The 23,977-nt window shown below is 31.1% G+C and overlaps 3 protein-coding genes and 1 long non-coding RNA gene across 6 annotated transcripts; all 4 read right to left on the reverse strand.

Annotated features, from left to right (window-relative positions):
• Positions 1 to 93: 93 nt before the first annotated feature.
• LOC145005532 (uncharacterized) lies at positions 94 to 4,577 on the reverse strand. Of its 3 annotated transcripts, none has more exons than XR_013662596.1 (8): positions 4,289 to 4,577; positions 3,760 to 3,949; positions 3,558 to 3,629; positions 3,275 to 3,392; positions 3,091 to 3,159; positions 2,712 to 2,802; positions 2,132 to 2,619; positions 94 to 636 (listed from the first exon to the last, which is right to left on the reverse strand). It is a non-coding gene; the product is annotated as an uncharacterized LOC145005532 (long non-coding RNA). The 3 variants fall into 3 exon arrangements; XR_013662597.1 differs by lacking the exon at positions 94 to 636 and having other exon boundaries at positions 1,449 to 2,299; positions 2,396 to 2,619; XR_013662595.1 differs by lacking the exon at positions 94 to 636 and having other exon boundaries at positions 1,449 to 2,619.
• Positions 4,578 to 4,755: 178 nt separating this feature from the next.
• On the reverse strand, positions 4,756 to 7,036 carry LOC145005967 (transcription factor bHLH115-like). Its single transcript, XM_078965065.1, has 5 exons — positions 6,659 to 7,036; positions 6,201 to 6,263; positions 6,052 to 6,123; positions 5,667 to 5,829; positions 4,756 to 5,230 (listed from the first exon to the last, which is right to left on the reverse strand). The coding sequence occupies exons 1-5, from the start codon at positions 6,805 to 6,807 to the stop codon at positions 4,970 to 4,972; spliced, it is 708 nt and encodes a 235-aa protein (XP_078821191.1). The 5' UTR covers positions 6,808 to 7,036; the 3' UTR covers positions 4,756 to 4,969.
• Positions 7,037 to 11,399: 4,363 nt separating this feature from the next.
• CXXS1 (thioredoxin family protein CXXS1) lies at positions 11,400 to 13,543 on the reverse strand. The gene is made up of 3 exons (XM_078964553.1): positions 13,307 to 13,543; positions 12,117 to 12,239; positions 11,400 to 11,819 (listed from the first exon to the last, which is right to left on the reverse strand). Exons 1-3 carry the CDS (start codon positions 13,475 to 13,477, stop codon positions 11,667 to 11,669), a joined length of 447 nt encoding a protein of 148 aa, XP_078820679.1. The 5' UTR covers positions 13,478 to 13,543; the 3' UTR covers positions 11,400 to 11,666.
• Positions 13,544 to 18,262: 4,719 nt separating this feature from the next.
• LOC145005487 (kinesin-like protein KIN-14C) lies at positions 18,263 to 22,819 on the reverse strand. The gene is made up of 17 exons (XM_078964570.1): positions 22,554 to 22,819; positions 21,817 to 22,077; positions 21,580 to 21,724; positions 21,401 to 21,510; positions 21,191 to 21,310; positions 20,871 to 21,074; positions 20,603 to 20,812; positions 20,457 to 20,531; positions 20,215 to 20,361; positions 19,983 to 20,118; positions 19,784 to 19,893; positions 19,541 to 19,702; positions 19,278 to 19,450; positions 19,125 to 19,206; positions 18,937 to 19,041; positions 18,745 to 18,849; positions 18,263 to 18,658 (listed from the first exon to the last, which is right to left on the reverse strand). The coding sequence occupies exons 1-17, from the start codon at positions 22,587 to 22,589 to the stop codon at positions 18,482 to 18,484; spliced, it is 2,358 nt and encodes a 785-aa protein (XP_078820696.1). The 5' UTR covers positions 22,590 to 22,819; the 3' UTR covers positions 18,263 to 18,481.
• Positions 22,820 to 23,977: the final 1,158 nt, after the last annotated feature.

Below are 23,977 nucleotides of genomic sequence, written 5' to 3' on the forward strand. Positions count from 1 at the left end.
ATGCAAATTCATATGCACTAACTACACAGAACAAGAATTTAAAGCAATCAAATATTAAATCAAACATGTTAGGTTCAATCAATCAAACACACATTATAACCAACAAGTAAATCAAAACTAAAGTATTAAAATCATGAGTTCCAGCTTCATCTAGCTAGAAGCAGCTAGATTTAGCTGGACATCCTAGCAAATAAACAAACACAAGTCATATTTAAAAGCATGCTAAATGTACCAAACTATAAAGCTAATAATGAACTCTTCCTTCTTCCTTGGTGTTGAGAGCCAATTCCGGACCTTTTCTCCCTCTGAATTTCGTCTCCATGAACTCTCTAAGTTAGCCAAAAGTACCTCAAGTCGTAATGATCAAAAGAATATATAGTTATCATGAAATTTGCCCTTGCGTCATGAATGAGTATGTCTCACGACGTGAATACAGTGGATATTCGTGTTGGACAAGGATTCCTCCTCCGTGATGCTTATCTTCTGGAATATTCGTACTCACGTCATGAGTCAGCAATCCTCATGTCGTAAGTTGAGCTTATTACGTGGGTTACTTCTTCTTTTATCCTTCAAGCCTCCAAAGTTCCAAGCTTTGTCGTTTTTAGTCCCTTTTTCTTCAAGAATGCTTTTATTTGGCTGCAAATAATTTAAACTTATAAGTATCATTATTCAATGCAAATAACCATTATATTAATAAAAATATAAGTAAATATTGCCTAAAAACATGTATAAATATGGCAATATCATCAACATTGTTATATTCCCCCGGCCCTTCCCTCTCTCTCTTTCTCCCTCAACCAAGTGCAATACGACAGTTCTCTTACACTTAAATGACAACATCAAAAACAGAATCAAGCGTAAGCAGATTTTCAAGATGCAAGAATATGTGTTATGTACAACGTATAATCCAGGGTTTTGTGGTTTTCCTAATTATCAAGTAAATATGTTATATTGATGTCTCCCACCATCAAATGGGTGATTGATGAAGAATAGTTTAGGCCTTTTAAACAAGCAACTATGCCACCCAAAGTAGAGAGAGACGTTGACATTGTGAAGTTTGACTGTAGAGATGCTAGTGGCTATATTGTTTTGCTTTGTTTTAGTAATGATAAATATGTAATTTAGTTGTAATCTTCAAAAAATTGAAGTGTAGTATCCTCTATTGTTAATTTCTACTTTATGATGGATTCTATTGAATTTCTAACCAAGTATTTTTTTTTTTTAATTGGTAATAAAGTTATTGTGTATATTTAACTTGTTTGAATGGTTATGATCTAACTGCTTAAGACACTAGTATTGTATGAATGGTAATGTATTAAACTGGAAGTACATTGCCTATTTACTAAATGGTAATCGATAATTGTATAGAGGGAATACATGTCATATGTCCTAACCAAAGTACATTGCTTATTTACTACAAGATCAACACCAACATCATAGAAATGAAAGAAACAAAACATAAACTATAATAAACACGTTGATCATAACATAATAGAAAGGGAGTACATTGCATACGGTTTGTTTACATATTAGGGATATGTAGCAGTCATCCAATTGTACCCAAAAAAAAACCTAGATGGTAACATAAAATAAAGAATAAATTACACGAATGGTCCCTATGGTTTGGGGTAATTTGCACGCTTGGTCCCTAACTTATATTTTTTAACTCAGAAGGTCCCTACTATTTCTTTTTATTACGCGTTTGGTCCCTACTATTTGTTTTTGTTACATGTTTGGTCCTATCTAACCTAAAAGGACTATTATTTAAATAGGTAAAAATGGTGGGGTAAGTAAGGTAATGTGAGGTGAGGGGTGGGGTGGGTGTGTTTATTTAAATAAATTAACAAATCAAGAGAAAAATAGTTTTTTTAGGTAAGACAAAGATCAAGAGCGTAACAAAAATAAATAGTAGAAACCTTCCAAGTTAAAAAAAAATAATAATAAATTAGGGACCAAACGCACAAACGACCCTAAACCATAGGGACCATTCGTGTAATTTACTCTAAAATAAATGGATGTATGTTGCATTCAGTGGGTGGAATCAGTAAGTATTTACCAAAAAGGGATACATATGCCCATCTATACCCTCCCCACTACCCCCGATGTATGTAACCCACTACTTCAAACTTACTAGATTGGCAGAAAATGAACAGTCACCATTTTTGTCTAACACATGTTGCTTAATCTCTTGCAAAAAATGGTCATTTCAGATGGTTTCCTCCTCCTTCTCAGTTTGGGGACATCCTCAGGACCTTCATCAACACCTAAATTTCCCATATTATCTCCTTGTTGTTTAATGCTTGCATCAATACCACCATGAAAAACATCAGCAATGACAGCATCATCATTATTATCATATGGATGACCATTTACCTCCTTTAGATCCCTTTCATACCTTCAATATTTGCCATTTTGTATCCTGCTTCTATCATCATTGCAACATCTTCAACATCATTTAATACTAGAGGTGGCAATTCTCGACCCAACCCGTAACCCGATATGAAAATAAATAGGTTTGGTTTGAGATTTCAAACCTGCCACCCCACTAACTTGTTTATTTCATGGCTTAAGTTCGGTTACCTGCTTAGGCTCACAGGTCAACCCGCCAACCCGACTAATCTATTATATTTATAAAAAAAATTATTTATGAATTAATTTAATATAGTCAATATACGGCATGCGCTAAGTGACTAAATCTTAACACTCCTAACCTCAAATCCAATTCTCGACCCAGAGTTCCAGATGTGATGAGAGGCGTGTACACAAAAGTTAGATTAATTGCGTGTTGTCACCATCATAATTCTGTACACAAAAGTTAGATTAGTGTACAAAAGAACACCCATAAGAATAATGATAGGAATTAATAACATCATAATAAGACTTCAAATGTGCAAATATGTAGAAAATAGCAATGTACTTTATTCTTTTTATCAATATAAGAAATATTCTTAATCTTTTTTCCCCTAATAGCAATATACTAAAATATTTTAATGATAATAGCAACTTACTTACATTTTCTTGGTACATAATAGCAACATTCCTAAGAAAACTTTACTAATAACTAATAACCAAAAATAGCAATGTACTTACATTTTTTTATAGATAATAGCAATATAACAAATAAAGGTAACTACATCAACTTATATAACCTTTGAGCTCCTGCAATTATAAAAGTGATAAATACAAATAAGCATCTGAGTTATTTGTCAAAACATAATTAAAAATTAAAATGGCAAAAAGGGTGTACTAAAATGGTATTGTGGGAGCTGCTTACTCAATCTCTCCTCTTCAAAAAGTAGACCTGCTTCCACCAATTTGTCCTCTAATTTTAAAACAATCCGTTTTTGGTCCTCGTGTTTTCTTCTTATCTATAATGAAGATAAATCCACCATCTATTTGGAAAAATAGTAATCAGTCACAGTTTTTTGAAAGCTAACTATATACTTAAACACACCAATAAAGATGAGAGTAATTTACATTTTTGAGACTAAATTTGAAAAAATCTTTATCCTCAGGGACCAAAAATGTAATCTACTCTAAAGATAATGAAAATGTACCTTAAGTTTTTCATTTGCAGCTGCTAACTGATGTTCGAGCACAGATATTTTCTCTGTTTGAGCACAACACTTCTATAAAAAGAAGAGAGAGTATGTTAAACAGAATTATTAGAAATTAATGAGCCAGTGAAAAGACAAAAGTAACCTCCAAAACAACTGTTAGGAACAATCAGGAAAAAAAATATTGAGATGAAAGACTTACATTAATAGAAATGAACTCCTGTTGCAAGAAGTTGTAATGTTCCTTTAAAGTGATGTGATTTCCCAAGATTGCAGCTTTCTCTTTTACAAAATGTTTGTTTGCATCAATGGCAGTAAAAAGTTGATTTTGAAGTTCGGTATTGTACTGTTGCAACAATTTCCCATTCAGAAACATCAACAGCTTGATTATTCTGCAAGTACATTAGGAGCTCACGTCACAACTGTTAACAAAAACCCTAAATAGAATCTATGAAACATAAACATGATTAATTCAAAAACGTTGTTGAACAACGATACATTCTTAGTAAACGTTGATCACTGATAGATTGCTTGTAAACATCAATAGATGAAACGAAATTTGTGCAAATATGAATCGACTTGTATGTATAATCAAAAAACCAATGTCGGTAGACATGAAAACGATCATAGAAAACGTGTAGCAACATATACGCAAGTTATACACGAATACAAAATCACATATTTCACAATCACAGAGCATGATTTCAAACTTAGATTATTCAGAAACCTACATTCACAGGACTGCGAGGATCAGACGACTTGTTTTGGTTCCGAGAATTCATTGTCATCGGGTTACTGTCTCTCTCCGATACCATTTGAATACGAAGAGCTCTGAAATTGCACCAAATTTGAAGTGAATCGAATGGAAACGATGCGTTACTATCTCTCTCCGATGTCGTATATTCGTATCTCTCCCAAAATTTTGGAATCGAGAAGAATCATCGACTCGATCAAACGTAATCTTCTATAAGCTCTTCCTTATCCACAACTTAACTCAACTTATAGATTATTAAATAAATATGATTTATGATTATTTTTTATTTTATTTAAAATATAATCTATAATCGTTTTAATACTATGAAATCGAGTTCTTCAGATGATAATAATCAAACCCGCTATAAACTTTAAACACAAATTTCAAGTTAACGATACACTACATTACTACATTGCGTTGACTATTGGGAAAAGTCAAACCCACTGTTCAAAAATTCCAGCAAGGTCAAAATCTGGATTCCTTATACCAACAAGTCAAAATTACACTTACTACTGAGTACTGATCATGACCATGTTCGTCAATAGCTCATATATATATATAAAAGATTACACAGAATGGTTTTTTGTTTTTTTTTTTCCACATAATTTCTTTCCAATCTGCACAGATTAAGATGGAATGGAAGAATCAATTTCTTGTATCATGCAAGTGGAGATCGAAGAACATGATCTTTGGATGTGTCGACTGCATTTGGGGAAGCAAATTGCCACATCGGAACTCCTTGGAATCCCATGAATGGCATGAACTTGTTGGGAGTGGAGACCGGGATCACAGGATGAGCTGGCGGATAGAAGGCGGCTGGTGGGCCACAATAGGTGGTGGCGGCTTTCAGTTGCTGTTCGAGTCTCTCTTTTTCTGCTTTTAGCTTCTGCTTTTCGTCTCTTAGTTCGTTCTTCTCAACCTGTCATATACACAAAGTTAAATGATGCTTAAAAAGTCAAAATGGAAATAAATATGAAAAGAAAAAAAGGTACGATCATATATATTATTTTATAAGCTTCATATTTTGTATCATCGTGAACAGAAGTACAAATCTTGAAAAGAACAAGAAAAAAAAAAAGCAAAGAAGTACGTATATCTACAATTAAATATATATTTTGAGTTTGTGGTCAAACATCCTACCATACAAACTATGGAACAAGTTCCAAGAAACTAGAGAATCTCCAAGGTTCATAGTTTTGTAAGTTGACCTCAAAAGTCAAATTATATTTTTTTCTCATAAACAAAAGGAATGAAATCCTCACAAGTCAAAGCGTATCTTTTGTCATAAACAAATGGAATAAAATAACATCAATATAGATAACAGATAACAGATAACAGCGTTCCAAGAGATTTACCTTCAACTCATTGATTTTGACAAGTAAATCTTGCGAAGAGTCTTTAAGCTTGGCCGCATCGTTCCTCAACTGAGTGACCATTCGGATCGCGTCCGCCAAAATAACGCTCTTATCCGTCTTGGGTGACCTTCCAGGGTCCAAAATTTCATTCAATTCTTGAAACCTTTTCAAACCAAATTCAAAATTCAAAACATTACGACCATATTTTTTTTCTTTTTTCTTTACTTGATACAGACACGACTTAATCCAGTAAGCTATATATAAATCTTCTCTTTCACTTAATGCAGAAAAAACGACCCTTTCCCCTTTAAGTTCTAGTTTTTGTTTTTTTAGATTTGCCTATATTTCAAGTGGACAACATATTTTTAATGAGAAAAAAGTGTACCTTTCATTCAGCTTATCCCTTCTCTTCTTCTCTCGGCATGCTTTTGAATCAGAGCACGATCCAGGATGGGCCCTACATACAATAAACTCACCTCGTATGTAATAATGTGTCAGGAAAAAAAAAATTGAAAAAGATGAAAAGAATAATACCTCTTTCTGGACTCGTCTTCTTTGGTAGTATTTGATTTTCCTAATGAATCCACAAATTCTTTGCTGCGTATGTAAAACAAGAGGGGTATGATTATTTCCACTAATTAAAAGTTTATTGTAATTGAAGCTGAAAGAAACCTACATAAACAAGAAACATGGTAATCATGATCTTGAATCAAGATATGTAAAGCTCTGATTAATTAGGGTCAACATAAGATCCAATAAAACAGCTTAATGATTACATTACAATCCCTAACTCTAAACTCATAACTATCTGATAATCAGACTTTGATTCCGATTCTTTAAGTAAAAAAGCACATCCAAACACCCTCATAGTAAAATTAAAATTAGCAATGTAGAGAGCTACAGCCTACAGACACAAAGGAACGATACAGAATATGATCAAATAAATTGATCCCATGATGAAACTGACTGAACGAAGATTTAAGCAAACTGACCTAAGATTAGCTGAATCGGGAAATGGATTAGACGACCACTGAAAATCCGTATCGAGAGAGGGAAGTTCACCTCCGGGAACCGGAAACTGTTCGATCAAACTGAAATCGAAGAAACAATTCGAATTATCATCCTCCTCCGGTGCAACCATTTCCTGTTCTTGAGGAAACCTTAACCGGAATTTCACTATTCCGGTGGGAAAATGACCGAAGAAATCGATTACCCAAATGGGAATTTTGTGGGTTTTTGCGTTCCAAAAACGTGAAAGGAATTATAAATTGGGGAGACTTTTAGAGGGCAATATTCGGTGGGTTTGAAAAGCACATGCGAATTTGGCAATTTGGGGAAGAAAGGGGAAAATCGTGGAGATTGAGATTGTCACTGGGTGGCGGGTGTTCGTCCTAGTAACACGTAGCCATAATATTCAGAAATGACAGAATAAACCATTTTACTATAACCCTGTTTCACATAGTACCCAACTTATTATCAAAATGACATTTTCAGTCCCACTCATTTGATTGGATCGATCTCACCATGCGCATTGCTCACAATCCAATAAATGAAAAGTAAGGAAAATATTGACCCAAAGAGATGGAAGGGATTGAAAAAAATTTGTTCCCAAATTCGAAGTAAATGAAATAAAATAAAAAGAAAATTTTAAGTTTTTGTGTTCGAAAAAAAAAATAACTAGGAAATTTTTCTTCCCCTCAATTTCTTCCCGAATCCATCCAATCTTTGAGGAAATTTTGGAAGGAAAATATGATTCCAAAATCTTTTTTTTCCCAACACTTTTCTTCCATCAATTAAACTTGAAAACATGATTTTTCTTAAATATCTCACTTTCCTTCCATATCTATTCATTTCCCTTCTTAAGCAGAAAATTTTCGCATTGATAACAATTTTAATTATTTATTAAAAGTTTTAAACGTACTAATAGATTATATAACTTATGAATTGTATAAATTGACAATATTGTTTATGTTTGTTGTATTTACTCAATTTGCGACTCTTTTGCATAATGAAAGGGGTTCTTTAGAATTCGTAAAAGTTTGATAAAGAGAGGAATAAAAAAGTATCATACCAAGAGATTTTTATGGTTTATAAAACTAAAGAGACACAACAACCCCTATTGAAGGGACAAATTGCTTTAGCTGAGGCGTACATAGTTCTAAAATCCTCCTTAGAGATGTGTTTGTTATGTGAGAAATGACCGAAAGGAACTCGATTATACTAGACAAGACTAAACAAATTTATCAGGGCTATTTACGATGATAAATATAAGAAGGCACACGTGTCTTTTGCATAAACAAGAGACCAAGAGTAAGTCGTTGTCTCACCTGGCCCCGTATTTTTTTTAGGATAAAGAATTCAACTTTTGCATTGGTATCATACTCTTAGTTCAATTACGTCAAACACAATATAACATATTATGTCTAATGTTGTCTAAAAACACGAAATAAACGTCAGTCAAATAATGATATTGTTTTTGTTTGTCGTTATCAAATAAACAATTCGGAAGAACCCACAAAGAACACACAATGATATAAAGTGGAAATCCGAAAAGGAAAAAACACAATGAACGGCCACTACTTATTGAACGTTTATATTATTGATAAATCTTTACAGAGAAAAGAGAAAAATATATATAGGAATAATAAATAAAACATCGAGATGGTTTTATATAATAATCTTATAAATAGTCATAAACAAATTCAAACATGTAACAAGTAGGATACATTTCTAATAAATGGCTAACTTGAGAGCCAAGCAAAGAGTTTCAGAACATATTCAACATTTAGTGTATTTACTTTATTTGTGATTCTTTTGCATTATCAAAAGGCTTCCTTTATAATTCATAAAAGGTTGATAAAGAGAAGAATAATAAAGTATCACACCAAAAAAGACGTTTTACATAAAATTATAGAGATATAACAACCCCATCGAGGGAACAAATTGCTTTAGCCGCATCATACATGGCTCTAAAAGCCTCCTAACGATGTGTTTGTTATGTGATAAATAACTGAACAGGACCATATTAGAATGAACTAGATTCCATTAGATATGATTATACAAACTTATTAGGGCTATTTATGATGATAAATATAAGAAGGGCAATCATGTCGTTTGCATAAACAAGAGCCGGAGAATAAGTCATTGTCTCATTTGGCCCCACATTTATAATAGGACAAAATATACATTTTTTTTTTCATTGATATGATAGTCTCGATTCAATAATATCAAGCACAATATAACATATTATCATTAATGATGTCCTACGATACGATAAAATTTTCATAAACACCATTGCAAAGTTTTTAGTAATTCATTTGCTTCATATGTATATATATATATAGGTTATGACTCGTAAGAACCATGGTTTCAAAATTAATCGAATTTTGATAGTTAAAAATCATAACTATTAATATATTATTTTCAAAAAAAGTAGTATGTAAGAAAGTTATGTGATTGTTTGTAACTATATAATCATTGATTCAAATAAATATGTGAAAAAAAACTAAGAAACTTTCAGAAAATGACACCTGCCAAAAGAAATTATTCTTTTATTAATAGGAATATATATATATATATATATATATATATATATATATATATATATATATATATATATATATATATATATATATATATATATGTATTCGATATTGGCCTACTTCTTAATCATATAAAAATCCATTCTTTGAATAACTTTAATAAAAAGTTTATGATTAGATACTTATATTCGATATTGGTCTACTTCTTAATCATATAAAAATCCATTCTTTGAATAACTTTAATAAAAAGTTTATGATTAGATACGTATATTCGATATTGGTCTATCTCTAATCAGATTTAAAGGCAATCAATTTAACCGATCAATGTTTTTACGCATGGAATTAGATTCTTGACGATGTGAATGTTGAAAAATATATTGTAGAACCTCAAACTTGTAAAATATAGTACTTTATTTTTAACCCATATAGTAGCAAGTGTTAGTAGCAAATTTTAATTAGTGTTTGGATGATAACAATGTGTAATAATGATCCTATCTTATATGTGTAGCAAAATGTGTGTTTATAGTAGTCAAACTGACACAGTTCCAATGCATTGAAGATTTTAAGTCATGGGGTATGTTTATCAAGAAAAAATCAACAACAATGTTCATATATTGCATGGTTCATCAAACTCGGACAGATTCTATACATTAAAGACTAAAATTAACCAAGATTATTGTTTCAATTGTAGCATACATATTTTTTCGACAAAGACAAAAAAAACACTCTTACTAACCCTAAAATTAAAAAAGGTATGGATTGCATCATATTGTGCTGCATGTAGATCTTATATATTCTTGTATGTGTTCAATTGCTTAGTATAGGATAGAAAGAGTAATTTCTTAAATGTAAGGATTTTATTTCTAAGATCATATAATATTATTATCTCATAACTTGAGAGATTATCAAAAGAGTGTTTACCTTCCACATTGTAAACACATTATCCTTTCAAGTTTATACAAACCAGAAAACGTTATAAAGATTTATAATTTTGTTATTTATTTACTTGTTGGATATGCTTTAAGAAAATATTTACAAAAAAACTATACTTGTATTCAACCTCTCCCTTTACAAGTATTTTATACATATTCGGACATAACAAGAAGATACTTACATTTTTTTACTTTGCATTTTTTAGATGATAGCCTCATACTTACAATTTATTGTCAATAATATTTTTATATGTACTTGAACTTTTTCAGATAATAACAACATACTTACAATCATTACCGATAACAAGAACATTCTTAAAATCATTACCAACAATAACAACATACTTACAAATATTTACCTATAATAACAATATGTAAAATGAAGCTTATAAGTTGCATGCTTCATATTACATATTGCTATTATAGGTAAGGAAATATAAATACATTGTTATTATAGGTAAAAAAAAAATATAAATACATTACACATCATGCATATAATTATTCACATTGCTATTATAGGTAAGGAAATACAAATACATTGTTATTATAGGTAAAAATACAAATACATTACACATCATGCATATAAATTATTCATTCGTGTAGATACTATCACTTTAGTTTTTTGTACAAAGTATACCTCGAGTTAAAGAAAACAAACAATTACTTTAGACGAATCATACATAAGCTCTGCAAGCCCCTTAATGATGTGTTTGTTACGTGGGAAATAATCCAAACAAGATAGGACTAAACTAAATTGGATTCGACTGGACATGGCTACACAAACTTACAACTATTTTCGATAATAAAGATAAGAAGAACATTCATATATTTTGCACAAACAATAGAAAAAGTATATGTCCCACCATGTTCCACATCTTTTGGTGGGATAAAGGATTAAAAAGTTTTTATTTATATCATTCATATTATCAATGCACGTCAAACACAATAAAACAACTATTTCTTATGTTGTCCTAAAAATGGAGTAAATTTATGAAGACCGTTGCACAAATTTTTATTAGTTTTCATTTAAACACACTTAACATGCTAGATGGCCAATTGGTTTAAGAAAAAGTTAAAAAATAAATTCTTATATTCGACATCAACTTATTTCTTAATCATTTAGAAATTCAAATGGTCAAAATTTTGATAAAAAAAAGGGTTAAAATAAGATTTTGATATCCGATAATCGACCTATTTCTCAATCAAATAAAAGCTAATCAATTCAAACAAAGAATCGATGTTTTTAGGCATGGAATACGTTCTTAAAATGTGAATATTTACAAAATATTCACAAAAACGACATGAATTCAAATCTTACAACTTACAACAACATTGCTTTGACAAGATTCTTTATGTACCACTCACAAAAAGTCCAAATTGAGTGAACACAAATCAATCTCATATAAAGTCACTTCCAAACAAGAATCACAACGTACAACAAAAGGCCCCACAAACCAAGTTGTATAGCATACAAAGTGACTTGGAATGTACAAGAAAATAAGCTCATGGTACTTGTTAGAGTAGCACTAGACCACATTGGGAGTGTTGAATTGAAGAAGAGTCTCGATCCTTTTCTTGATCTCATCAGGATTTGCTCCCACTAATTTCCCAACGACTTCACCTTCTTTTATCAACAAGAATGTTGGCATTGCCTTCACCTCATATTTGCTTGCTATTTCCTAAAAAAATATATCAAAAAACAAAAATATCATTCCCATCAATTTCCAATAAAGATATGCTTTCAACAAATTGCATACCACTTTTGACACATATGTTTATATAGCACAATTATCAATGAAGACATTACGTATCATTTGACTATTCACTACTTTTATGATATTTTTTGGAATATTTTAAAAGTTGAATTTAAAGACAAAGAACAAGAACCCATGTTAAGCAAATCTTTCATTTATATTCCGTATCAATTTCTCAAATGATTTTATTTAAAACAAAAAATTAAAGGTGAAAAAGATTACCTTTAAATCATCAACATCAACTATAAGAAAGGTTATGTCATGGAACTCTAAGGCCAACTCTTCAAAAAAGTAGTTCATCGCCACTGATGGGATGCACCATGAAGCTGCAAAATGCGCAACAATCTACAAATGGCAACAAAAATAAAAAGTGTTAAAATTTAATAAAATTTAACAATCAAATAGGATGATTAAACGTTATTTGACCTTTGAAATTTGAATCATGAAAATCTCTAAATAAAATGGTTAAAGAAAGCGAAAGGTATGACTTTTTAAAAGTTATTCCATTTTACTTGAGGTTTGGAATCGAATTTCAAACTCAATTAGTGGAAAAAGTAAGGGTCCCAGTTTTGAATTCCTAAAATACCCTTTGACGGAATTAACTTCTTCGTTATCCTTCTTCCTTTTACACAGTTTGTAAATGTAATGAAAAAAATTTAGTTTTTTACAACACAACATAAGATTTGATTGAATAAATTCGTTGTTACTTTACTTCCAATGAAACATAATATGATCCGAAAAAGGACCCTAATAAAAAAATTCATCAAAGATTGAAATTTACAATCAAAAGAGCAATAATCAGCTGTTTTTGCTACAAAATATCATATTTTTCGATGTAAAACAACATAATTTAGAGTTTGATTGAATAAATATTTTGTTACATTAATTTCAATCACCTAATCTGTAAACCCAGCAAAACCCTAATCGGAGATTAGCATTAACAGTTCAAGGAGCAACGATCAGTCATTTTGCAACAAAAAAACAATTTTTTCAATGCAAAATTTAACAAGAGTTAGTTCCTATAAACCAAAAAAATTAGAAAAATTGGGTATACAGAAACCCCAACTGAAAAAATGAAGTAAAAATATCGTTCAAGATCTGGGATGGAGATACTTAGATAAAGCTTTTATTTTTTCAAGAAAAATAATTTATTCACATCAACAGTTCATGGGGATGAAGATAAAGAAAATAATTTTCAAAATTCACAGTAACAGTTCTAGGAGCTATAATCAGCTATTTTTGCGACAGACAACAATCTCTTCATTGTGAAATTGAACAAGAACTTATCCCCTTAACCCAAAATCTGGAAGAAGAAGAAGAAGAAGAAACAAAAGTTAGGGTTTTAGGAAAAACCCCAATTGAAAGAGAAAAAGAAAAACATAATTGAAGATAACGGGTATAGAAATACTTACAGGGGTTCCATCAGACATTGATTGTTGCAAAAGGGAATCCCATGATTCAACTGACTCAACCTTGACAACTTCTGGTTTCGGGGTTTCTAGATCGCCTTCCATCTTCTCTTCGTTTACAAAGATTCCACTGGCAATTTGATTAAGAACAATAAAGAGAGTGTGGATAAACATAGATTGGGTCCCATTTGTTTTCAAATCAACTCCACCCAATCCTTGAAGGGTTGCCACCTGGAATCTGTGGATTCTACAGCCATCGGTTTTGATGAGATACTTCGTGTATCTAGAGTCTAGACAAGAATAATGATTTGGCAACAATTTTATTTGAAATAAAATTAAGATATTATATTTAACTTTTACATAAAATAAAATTAAGAAATCATATTTAATATCAATTTGCAATGTCGGTAGAGACCCTTCCATTTTTATAAATTATATATTTTTTTATTTTTTTTAATTTGTATATTTATACTTTCCAAGTTTCCATCCATCTATTTTTTTTTGCAAATTACTTTCATTTGAACTTCATAAAATATCACCTTCTTCCTTTTCTTTTTAAAATTTTTATATTAATCCCCGTAATATGTATGTACTATGCATGGATATAAATTTAAAATGATCATCATTTCCGTGCATATTTACAACTTTTGTTTGTTAATTTTATAAAAAACATGGTGTAAATATCGATATAAATTCGAGTTTATCAATGTTTTAACATAATTTTTTTTACGATTTCATGCAAACTTTACACAAGCAGAAACTCTCCTGCATGGTCATGGCTTTTAATTTTTATGTGGGTTTCCTATATTGAGTCAGGTCGCATATAATACAATTGTTATTATTTTAAGTTTTCGTTTGTTAACTTAAAAAAAAAAAAAATCTTACTTATTTTATGTACATGTCAGTATATGTCAAGAGGGCACCATTTGTATAATTAAAGATAATATACACTTGGAAATTCATGTTGAATTAAGCATTGAAAAGTTCATGCAAAGCAAACAAGAATCGAATGGTTATAACATAACAGCATGTAATTATGCAAGGATCTTGAATTCTAGAGTCTAAGGCCATCACCCTTGAGATCTACATTACTTAAAGCCGCAAACAACTTGTCTAGAAAACATAAGGACCAAAAACACACCTTAAGGGTCCACTAAGGCCGAAAACACCATGGGATAAGACCTGGGACTGAAATCAAAAAGTAAGGTCAACCCTAGGATACTAGAGTGTTTCATAAGGGTTTGGGGCCTAGGATATGAAAAAGGTAAGGAAAGTTGACTTTAGGATGTGATAACTCACCCATTTCCAACACAATTACAGTAAACCACGTAATAACCACCAAATAACAATGCTTTAACCTCCAGTTAACCAAGCAACCATCTTATCATCTCCATCCTTTATCAAGGACGAAAACCACTCCATCACATATCACAACTCCATTCTACTTACTGTGAAAACTCCATGCTCTCAAAAGGTCAACTTCCAAGCATTAAAGAGGCTTATTTCTTCAAACATTCTTTATAGATTTGGTAAGTAAATTCGAGACTTCTTAGCATCTGTTACACTCTTATGTTTAGATCATTCCATTTACACACTTTAAATGTCTTAAAACCTTAGGATAACATTATTCTCAAGGAAGATCGTCAACTTCATTCAAGTATTTAGGCTTGAAAAACTTCTCAACACCCCTTCGAATCCACCCATCAAAACCACTCAATATTTGTTGTTACTTCTTGATGTTGAAGTATAAACCATTATTTGTTCAAGATAAGATTATCATTACTTTTACATAACATTTGTGATAAATTAGTTTTGATATGCAAGGTTAACCAAAAACATAACTTATATTATGTTACAAACATCATCAAGAAAATATGATTGTAAAATTTCAAGGTTTTGGAAAGTTTTCACCTAAAAGATAGTTTTTCTAGCAAAAATTGTTACTTTTTAGCCACTTACTATTTTGGTGGGTTTCATCCCAAAGATATCAAGTTTTACTTTCATATTTTCACACTAGATAAGTAAATATCTTATATTTATATAAATGATTATATAAATGGTCTCAACAAACATACAAGATAAACTATAATTGGTATAGCTTGGATAGTCACAAAACTACACTTTCATTTCAGAGGAAACATTTAGTTTTCAAGGGTATAATTAATTTTTGGGAGAATTTCATATATGCCCTTCTTAAACCTCAAAATATCATATTTGCCCACCTTATTTTCTTAATATCATATTTATCCTTCATAAACCTTCAAAATATCATATTTGCCCAAATCCTTTTTTATAATGTTTTTAATATTTTATAATCATTTTTTATAACTTAAAATTACTATAATGATTAAAAAAATTAACGATATTATCCTTACGTCTATGATAATGGAATGTGAACTTCTAAATTGTTGGAATGCTGTCCTCTTGACAAACAAAAATATTCATCTTCAACTCTCTCTATAGAATGTATATTTTGATTGTTTAGTTTTTTTTTGTTGATTATGTTGTAGATGAAGAATATTTTAGATATTATCATTGATATTTTGATGTTTAAAAAGTGCATATACGATATTTTGATATTTAAGAAGGGCATATATGATATTATGATGTTTAAAAAGGACATATATGATATTTTGAAATTTTATAAATGGTAAATATGATATTTAGAAATTTTATGAAGGGTAAATATGATATTTAGAAATTAAGTTGGGTAAATATGATATTTTGATCCTTAAGAAGGGCATATATCAAATTCTCCCTTAATTTTTTACAAGAAAAAGGCGTCATAGTTTATGTAAATCTGTTGATGCTCTTGGGAGACATTCATTCATCGTATTTTACCTAAAGTACATCTTAAGTCATGCATTATAACCAGAAGGGAGAGCGAGACCGTTGTGTATAGATATATACGGGATTGACAACCCCACACCTCAGCTGTTCGCTACAGTTAGACCGGAAAATCTAGGGTGACAAAAGTCTTCTAATTCTGATGTCTGAAGAACGTTGTTCAGGCATATCAGTCATATTAAGCATGGTTATAATAACTCACATATGGATTAACAAAACGACTTGGTTTACGGAGTAACTTACACTTCATTTGTTTTACATAAAAATAAAACTACATACTATTTCCCGGTTCAATATAACGTACATTTTTTGTCTTAGAGTTTAAGACTACATCTTACATTTAAGAAAATATTGGATTTTCTGTAAAACTCTACGCTATCCATTACAATGAAACATTACTGGTTTTATGCATACAAAAATGCTTATGAACTCACCAACTTTAATATTGACGCTTTTCAAAACTGTTTGTATTCTCAGGAAACCAATGTATAACAAAAACATTTTTGAGGGCAGGTGTCACAACATCATCATTTCTACTTTTCAACTGTTTGTACTTAACTTTTGAGTAAACAAAGTTTGTAAACAATATAAACTTGTATTCTCAATGTATGAATGTTTTTTGTGATCCTATGATTCATTTATATCCAACTGCTATGATACTATACATGAAGTCACTCCATTCGCCCCCAGACGTTTCCGTCGTTCTGGTTTGGGATGTGACAGTATAAATTAGAGTTTCTTTACATTTCGACATAAATTTTGTGTACGTTTCATACATATGAGTTCGGCCATGTATAATACGTTTTTATTGGACCGTATAAGTTGGAGTTAGTTAGTTGTAGCAACCTTGTGCATTTATCTACCAACAAACGCAACAGTACGTACATTTTTTTTATTAATACAATTGTCAAAAGTCAATTTATAAAACAAATTGCTCGTACCGTAACACACGAGGGCAATTTACTAGGTAATCGAACATTAATAAATCTTAGTTATCATCGTACAACGAATGAGAAGACAAACGTGCAACAAATTGTGCCGCTAAGTCTTTTTGTATGGTAAAGTCAACTCTATTGAAGACCACATCCATAGATCTTGGTGATATAACATTGTTATTCATGATTTGTTGTACTCCATTAAGAAGCCACACCGCACCCGACGCAAGGAAACCAAACATATCAAATTAAAATGGTATGAACACGTGTTGATTTTTCATGTTTGATGACCTTGCATGTAGCAACTTTTAATGCTGTCTATCCCACCATGAAACCCCAACCCTCAACCTTACGAAAGGGGATAACCCTGTAAGGTCCACACATGTTTTTCCTCCAAGTCATCCAAAAATCAAAAAGTCAGTCAGTCTAAGGGTTGACCTTTCTTTTGTCGGGTAAGTCAAGAAATTCTTAGGAGTCTCTTTCTTGGAAGAAACTCCGACACGCTTAAATACATCGACCAAAACATCCCTAACTATATTGTGCCTGTATTTAAACCCCGTGAGTTCTATGCAACGAACTGCATACTCTCTAAAAGAGTTCAAACATACCTTGCAGTACACCGAACGTATCATGAGTCGATATTTCAAGATGATATGATACTTCATAGGAGACATGTATAGGAATAACTAAAAGAAAATCTTAAATATGTGATTATCCACATTGCAAAATGCAAACTCAAGAAAACATATACAAAGTTTAAGAAATTAATCAAAATGGGAAATAATATAATAACCATTTTAGTTTCATATACAAGATTAATTTTATCAAAATGTAACATTTGTTATCATCTCATATGGATAGAAAAATAAATATAAAGAAAAGATAGGATTATATTTAATTTCTTATGTTATTAGCTTTAACAAGGGAGTAATCACAACCATTTTAATACTTGTCTATATAGATTTTTCTATAGAATTCATTAATTTAATGAATTTGTTTTTTAAACACATCAGTTTATAATAAATTTTAATACTTTAATAAGTATTATAAAACATTGTTTGAAATATATATGATACAAAGAATATGTTGACATTAAAATTAACAAAATGTAATAGTTTATAAGATCAACTTGAAAGAAAATACGACATCATCTTTATGTATGAAAACACTAGAAAAATGATAATAAAAAAAATTACAAATCACCATTCATAACCAATAAGAAAAAACCCCATCTACATCAGTTACAACAAATATAAATTCACAAACCAAATCACCATACAACTACAACTTAATATTGTTTGTTAAAAACAAACTTCCCACTCTCAACAAAAACAAATCATATTTAATAGTAGCACAGGTGTCATTTTGTCATAGGGGATATGACAAAATTACAAATTTACCCACAACTCAAACGCGAATCAATTGGTCGGCTGGTTTGACGACGCGGAATTCCAATCTCACACGAGTTGACTCGTGCAGCAAATTTCAATGCACACAGTGACTCGTTCACTGACAACGGGTCAGGTGACACATTCACAAACATCAAAGTCTTCGAGTCTCCTCCCAAACATGGCTACACAAATTGCATAATAACTTTTTATTAATACAAAAAACTAATTAAATAAAAGAAAATTGTTAGTATTTTTAAATTTAAAATACCTGAAGAAGGTAAGTGAGCTTGGAGTTCCTATATGGAATATGATCTTCCTTCTTTCCAAGAGCCAAAATAACCTCGCTCAATGCAGACAAACTCTTATTGATATGCTGTTACATTTTTTTTTTAAAAAAAAAACAAATTAATTAAAAAAAAAAAATGACAATTATGATAATAGGATAAAAAGTAAAATATACCTTAGTTTCAGTTAATCTATCCCCAGTGGCTCCACTTTTTGAAAGTCGTTCACTCCCGGCTAAATCAATAAGATTTAAAACTCCTTGAACTCTTTGTTCCGTGTGCTATAAAATTTGTGAAAATAATTAAATAAATAAAAAGAAAACGCTTAAATTAGCTTTTCGTATAATTTAATGTAAAAACTTACAGGATTCACACCATCAATATTTAATGTAAAAACAAAATGAGATCTGGATGACTGCTCGTTCATGTCTGTCCTCCCAACAGCCCTGAATTAACAATAAATAAATTATGTTATATCAAAATTTCCTATATATGAAATAAATAAATAAATATATACCTGCTTTGAGAAGCCCTTTTGAGAAGCTTTGAAACTTCATTCTCACTGGTGACATCAACAACTGTAAGCCCTTTTGTCCTCCCCCCAACCACTTCTACACTTGAAGAATCTCCAGTGTTTGATTTTAACAACAAATCACGAATTGTTTCATTGTAGATTTCCAGCATTGATGCCTAAACATTTTTTTTTTCAAATAGGTAAATGCCACGTCATCGTAATAATAATAATAAAAACTTTAATTGATATTGATATTGATATATAACCTGCATTTTGAATTCCCAACCCTGAGCAGCAAGTGTCTGACTTGTTTCAAAGATCTGTTTTAAGGAACGTGGAATAAGACCTTTACTTTCTTTTGGAATTTCGGGCCCCATCATTGTATATGTTTTCCCAGACCCTGTTTGCCCATATGCAAAAATACACACCTGTCCAATGTTTTTTTTTTTTTAAAAAACATCAATATTTATCCAATTTCATTTCATACTTTACCCATAAAAACAACCAACCTTGTACCCATCCAAAGCACTTTGGACAAGCTGTGATATTTCCATAAAAACATCTTCTTGAGATGCATTCTGTTTAAACACTTTGTCAAATGTGAAAGGAGTTATTTGTCCTGAAATTAATAAATATGCAATTTCTCAATTAAAAGGTAAATTCTCCAATAAGTGAAAAAGAAAATGAAAGTATGTTGCTATTACATACCATTCTGAACGATTTCAATGCCTCGTTCAGCTAATTCAACTGAAGTTGGATAAGAGACAGTGGCATCAGCTCCAGGGGCATCATCAGAAAGCATAGGCCTCACTCTACAAAAAACTCTTATGTTCCCTTTTAGCTCCTGCAATTATTATTATTATTATTATTATATAAAAACATTAAATCCAAATAAACATTTGAGTTTTTATCTGAGAACATAATTAAAAAAATATGGTACCAAGATAGTATTGTGAAGCTTCTTCCTCAATCTCTCCCCTTCATTTAGTTGACCTTCCTTTTCCCTCAATTGATCTTCTAATTTAGAAATCATTTCCTTTTGCCCTTCGTATTCTGTTCTTATCTCTGAAGAACTTAAATCCGCCATCTAATTGGAAAAATAGTAAATATTAAAATAAAAAAATAAAATCAACATTATACATAAAGTGAAGAAAAAAAAAGATCAAGAAACAAGCTGTGTACCTTTAGTTTTTGATTTGCAGCTGCTAACTGATGTTCAAGGATAGATATTTGCTTGCTTTGATCAGAACATGTCTCCTATAAAACAAAAAAGAATATGTCAACATCTTCACACCTTTTTAATGGGTTGGTGAAAAGACAAAACTAACCTCCAAAGCAATTGATTTCAAGCTCAAACTATGGACCTCTGCAGCAGTTCGCCCTGTATTATCTTTATATCGAAGAATTTCAGATTTTAAATCTTGTATTTCTGATAGTTGACTTTCACGATCTTCCCTTAGCTTCTGTAATTCGCCTCTGAGTACCTTAACCTCATTTGTAGCATCTTCCTTTTGTTTGACTGCATTATCTAGTGAATCCTGTAATAACACAGGGTTAAATTGGGAAAAAAAGATTGAGGTGAAATTAAAAGCTTACTTTGGCGGAAGTGAACTCTTTCTGCAATAAGCTATAATGTCCCCTTAAAGTGCTGTGGTTTTCCAAGATTGCTGCTTTTTCTTTTTCCACTTGTTTGTTTGCATCAGTGGCTGTTTTAAGTTCATTTTGAAGTTTGCTATTGTATTGTTGCAAACTTGTGTTGTATTCTTGCAACCTTTTATACATATCTTCTTGTTGTTTTACCTGAAAATCGATAATGGGAAAAGGTGATTAACTTAAAAGGTTATTTGTAATCAAAACTTAAAACCATATTTTGTAGTTTAACTTTTATGGCTGTAGATTCTTTTGTTTATAGTCACCTTGTCATTAGCAGTTGACAAATTCTGCTCAGAAACAAAAAGCTTTTCCTTTAAAGAATCTCGATCCTTTGATAAAGCAACTGTAACTTCCTTTTCAATATTGTGTCCATCAATGGCAGCCTAGTAATTGTAAAAGAGAATTGAGGTAAGAAACAAAAAGAGAAGGTGATAAGATAAGATAACACAGGGTTGTTAAAAAAAAAGGCTTACTTGCTTTTGTGACTGTTCGTTCGCAAGACTTTCTTTCAAAGAGAGAATAGTGTTTTCCAATTTGGAAATTGTTGAATTCAACTCTTCTTCCTTGATTTTCATTGCAGCCTCTGTAAACAGATAAAAAAGAAAGTTAATATGAAATTAATTTTTATATAATGAAGTGACTTTAGTTTCACCTGCTTCCACATATTTTGTTTCAGAAGAATCCAGCATTGTACGCATGTTATCTTTTTCCTCTAGAAGGTCTTCAAGACTCTTTTGGAACCATTTTATGCAATCATGGAGCTTTTTAATGTGCTTGGTCATCCACTCTTGTTTTAACTGTAAATACAAAAGATGTCAACCACATAGTTCAGAGACAAATGATGAATTTATGATAACTATAAGCATAAGATAACATAACAGATACAGACCTTTGTATCAAACTTTTTCCCTTTAAACTTGTCATTCAATAGCTCAACAACCTCCTCCTTTGTAAATGTGATATCTTCACACTCAGAAACCTCGGTTTCAGAGGGTGCTACAGGAGCAGGAATAGAAGCATCCTTCTGATTGCTCATTGGGGCAAGTGCTTGCCTGCCTCGACTTGCAGTTGTGGAGGCCATCATCCTACCAGTACCAATTTTCCTACGCTTATCTAAAGGAGCATCATCAACTGCTCGAGTTTTCTGTACCTATATCACCAACACAACTCAGTAACTGAAAACAAAAACCCCTAAAACGAATCTATGAAACAAAAACATGATTAATTCATAAACGGTGTTCAAATGTAAACAGACGATTGCTATAAAACATTCAGCTCCAGGTAATACAAATCAATTTATTAAGCCAGTTTCATTTCCATTAATTGTTGCAGTAGGATCTCCATAATGTAACAAAATGTGGTGGAGAGAAGAAATGAAGTCTGCTGGTATGAATGTACTTGTATATATAATCTAACCATACAGATATTCAGAACCCCATTTGTAATTACACAACCAATGTCGGTAGACATGAAGTCACGGCCAAAATGAGAAAATAGCAAGCACACGAGATCGACAAATGTAACTATCAAAGAATATAACAGCATAGAAAACAAATCTAGCAACATATACGCAGATTTCACAAATTCCAGTACATGGTTTCAAATTTGAATTATTCAAAAACTTACATTTACAGGCGGCTTGTTTTGGTTCCGAGAACTCATTGGATTTATGTCTCTCTCCGATACGAGTTGAATACGGACAGCTTTGTGTTGTAGCCTTGAACTTGCACCAAATTTCAAGTGAATCAAACGGAAACTATGTTTGGAAGATGATAACTGATTGAAACTTCAAGTTTTAGGAGTTCGATTTTGGGGGAATGGAACGTTAAGTTGTCGTTAGGGTTAGAGAGAGAGAGAGTGGAGAGGCTCCCCAAAATTTTGAAATTTTGAATTCAGATCTAAGCGCTCTTCACCAGCATAATAGAATGTTTTCAGATGGGCCGGGTTACGGGCCGGGTTTTAGTTTAAGCCACATAGCTAGTTATCAAGTTAGATTATATGAAATTTGCATTTATTGAAAATTATCTAACTTTTGTGATATCAAATTATCAATAATCATTAATCAAGTTACAATAGAAAACGAGTTTTTGGTCATGGTTTTTTTAAATCAGAAAAATCATACTTATAGGAAAAAAAAAAGTTACAACAAAAATGGGTGTAAATATTATCGAAGTTTATTCTACCGGGTAATTATCTAATTATCATTTTAAAATAGGATTTTCAATGAGCTAAGATGAGCTTGAGCTTAATCTCGTTTTACTTTATATTAGGGAAAGCTCGAACTCAATTTATAGTTCGATGATCGTTATAAACAGTACTAAGTTAAGTAGTTAACGGCGACAATTTTATTAAAAAAAAAAAAAAAAAAAAAAACTACCAAAGGGCTAAAAATTACATAGACGAAATAGATATACTAGGATTTTGTAACCATAATACCCAATTAATACAACATTTTGCCTCCTAGCCGTTATCCAAAAGAAAGAATTAGAAACAATAACATCGCACAAAGGCTTTTTATGATCAAACAAAAGTTTATTCCCAAAAATTCAAAAGGGTCACACTAAACCACATTGGGGTCTTCAAAACTAAACGTATCCAATTTATAATTGGATTGGATATGTTTTAAATTTTCAAAATCCCTTTTGATTGGATTAATTATTGGATCACCCTAAAAATTAAATTGATAAATGAATAGAACCGATTCAATGTTCATCCAATTGGATTTTCAGTATTGATCCAATAAATATTCGCTTACCAACCAATTAATATTAGAAAAATTACAAAGATAGCCAATTTCTTAATGATTTTGCATGTTTGAACCTTGTTCATTGAAGTTGAAGATTTTAAGTGTCGTTTGTTAGTCTTATTTATAGTAATTGTGTATGATTTTAATTTTAATTATCATAATTATATTTGGTTGTTATTTGATAGAAATATATTATAATTTGTTGGATAACCGGTAAGCAATCAAATATATCCAATGTACAAAACTGATCCAATCCAATATGTAAATTGGATCGTTTCGATTCGATTGCATATAACGGGATTGG

This window comes from Lactuca saligna, chromosome 7 (assembly GCF_052625555.1).
Source record: "Lactuca saligna cultivar CGN05327 chromosome 7, ASM5262555v1, whole genome shotgun sequence".
Classification (NCBI taxonomy): domain Eukaryota; kingdom Viridiplantae; phylum Streptophyta; class Magnoliopsida; order Asterales; family Asteraceae; genus Lactuca; species Lactuca saligna.